The sequence below is a fragment of the Plasmodium fragile genome, assembly GCF_000956335.1.
Source record: "Plasmodium fragile strain nilgiri unplaced genomic scaffold supercont1.133, whole genome shotgun sequence".
Classification (NCBI taxonomy): Eukaryota; Apicomplexa; class Aconoidasida; order Haemosporida; family Plasmodiidae; genus Plasmodium; species Plasmodium fragile.
Genome location: NW_012192713.1, coordinates 11,296 through 14,046, shown reverse-complemented (window position 1 = coordinate 14,046; position 2,751 = coordinate 11,296). Strand labels below are relative to the sequence as shown.

Here is a 2,751-nt window from a genome sequence, read left to right as displayed (position 1 = left end):
AACCTTACCATGCGGAAACGTTACAATAATCAAACCTTACAATCCCCGAAAGCGTGCAATGCTGAAATTTTGCAATCCGGGAACGTGGCAATCCAGAAACCCTAAGCCCCAAGCCCACAATTTCACCGAACATGTACCCGTTATTTATATATGCTCCGTACGCTCTTAATTAAATCCATTCACACTTTTTGAAAAACGCAGATATACAGAGGCGGGTATACACGCATAAGAAGGTTGTGAAACTATATTGCTGCGTTTGTTATTTATCACTACCCGTAATAAAACCTGAGAACGATATAAATAACCACCCCCATAAATAATAAACGGCCACGATATACATGTATAATTATTCAAATACGTGACAATAACAACCCCCCCTAAAACACTCACACAATGTGACTTTGAGCCCGCGGCTCTACACTTACCAAAAAAAAAAAAAATTTCGCCGTTCGTATATGTAAAACGGGCTATAATTGATTCTCTGCATATTATTTTCTTCACCCTTATATCTGACTTAAAAACAGTAAAATGTCGTTGCACATATGGAATTTTGCTCTCTTGCATATGCTCTTTGCTTCCATTACGCCGTTAAAACGGCGACATGATTGATCAGCCCGTGCTGCAATTGTGAAAAATGTTGACCCCTTTAGTCAACTTTTACGCCGTACAATATGTACCAAGAATGGGTTATCCGGGGTTCTTATGCACTTTCTCTTATTCTTTATTTATATTATGATGCATATGTATACTTCATGTAATTTATATGTACATACTTAGGTAAGAATAGTATATTTCGTACGCAATTGATTTTATCAATGTTCACTATTGGCCGATGAAAAGAAGTATTACACGCATAATCTGTACACCTAGATGTGGAAGAGAAAACAATTCTATAATTCATACATATGAACAACATATCGCAACTTGTATCATTTTCTAAACGGAAAAGAAAAAAAAACAATGACGGCGCTTGTGAAACTCTCTATATCTATTCTAGTCCTTTGCCTATGGCAACTTGCTGACTGTGTATGATAACAACTGTATTTTGGGGGCAGTTACCACACATTTATTGTGATAAACCATTAACTCCTTTCTAACAACTATAAACCGTCCTACCATTTGCACGCTCTACATCCTTCTCTACCTCCACCATAACATTTGCATATATTCCCCCTTTTTTTTCTACATTTTAGGCGAGTACACTAGGCACATCCTCGGGTAATGGCACAAGCCAATTTGACACAACGGATGTAATTACAACCGTGTCGTTGAGTGATGCAACGGATGTAGGGAAACGGGGACAACGTAATTTTTACGACTCTCGCGCCACCGGTCGCCCGACGACCACGGTGTTCGATGACATGCGCAAAAAATTCAAGCCCAGGATCAGAGTAAAGAATCCACGAACTATAAAGAGCAAGCCACAGGTTGGAACAGCGAAGAACAAGCTGAAGGAATGTTGTCAGAAATTGAAACGTTGTAAAATGGGAAGGAGAGCATGGTTGGGGCTTGTAGTAGTCGCCACAGTCTTGTATCCAGTACTGCATTCCTTGGTAGAATCAAGTATGATTGAGTTGTTTGGGACAGGAACCTCCGCTGTGGGTGGTACCATCGCCATATCTGTAGTTCCCATACTGATTCCAATTATCTATTGCTGCGTGTTAGTATGCTTCTTGCGCTCCAAAACAGGGAAATGTTTACTCGACAAAATTTGGAAGAAGAAGAAGGAAGGTCCCACAGCAACGGAAAAAAACGAAGGAGAAGTAAATAAGAAACCGGAGACACCCGGGAAGCAGCACGCACCTAAAAAGGCAGGAGAATCTCAGAAACCGCAGGTACCTGAGAAAAAGGAATCATCTGGGATATTAGAGGTACCTAATAAACCTGAGACACCCGGGAAATCAGATGTACCTCAGAAACAGGAAACACCTAAGAAACCAGAAGTATCTAACAAAACGGAGGTACCTGGAACCACAGAGGTCCTGAGAAGCAGGAAGCATCTAAGAAACCAGAACTACTCGTGAAACCGGAATCATCTGGGAAATCAGATGCACCTAAGCAACCAGAAGTGCCAAAGACACCAGACATACCAAAGAAACCGGAAGCACCTAAGAAACCAGAAGTATCTAACAAAACGGAGGTACCTGGAAAAACAGAAGTGCCAAAGAAACCGGAAGTACGCGCAAAAGCACAAGCACCTGAGGAACCAGAAGTACTCGTGAAACCGGAATCATGTGGAAAATCAGAAGTACCTAATAAAGCAGACGTACTTACGAAACCGAAAGCACCTGGGAAACTAAAACTACCATGGAAACTTAAATTACCGGGGAAAGCATAAGTAACGTCGTGTATGCCACTTCCGGCAGGCAACTTCACTATTACAGTATGCTTATATATATTTCTTATATTTACCTGTTTATAACACTTCGTACTATGTTTATGACAGGGTTTATTAATATTTATATTTTGTACCATATAATTGCGCCTTAAATTATACTGTTGTTTATATGTGTCCAATGTACATGGTTTGTGTATATATAACGGGGGTTGTTTATGTGATACATAGTTTATTGATATTAAGAAAAGGGGAATGTAGCCCTAAAAAGGGTATACATGGTACTACATTTTATATGTATGTATAATATATAAATATCCTATATGTAACAATCATTTGATGATGACTACCATGCATACAACATGTGGCAAATATTTTTATAAAATGTAACAGTGCTGTTTTTTTTTTTTCCGCAC

General features: G+C 39.4%; 1 protein-coding gene across 1 annotated transcript in view; it reads left to right on the top strand.

The window, feature by feature from the left end:
- Positions 1–2,222, top strand: part of AK88_05438 (uncharacterized protein) — a gene marked incomplete at both ends in the record, with an annotated part of 4,539 nt that extends 2,317 nt beyond the window's left edge. Inside the window, 2 exons of the mRNA XM_012483040.1 lie at positions 1,194–1,961; positions 2,049–2,222. Coding sequence (XP_012338463.1) covers positions 1,194–1,961; positions 2,049–2,222 — 942 coding nt within the window. The remainder of the gene's footprint in view (positions 1–1,193; positions 1,962–2,048) is intronic.
- Positions 2,223–2,751: the final 529 nt, after the last annotated feature.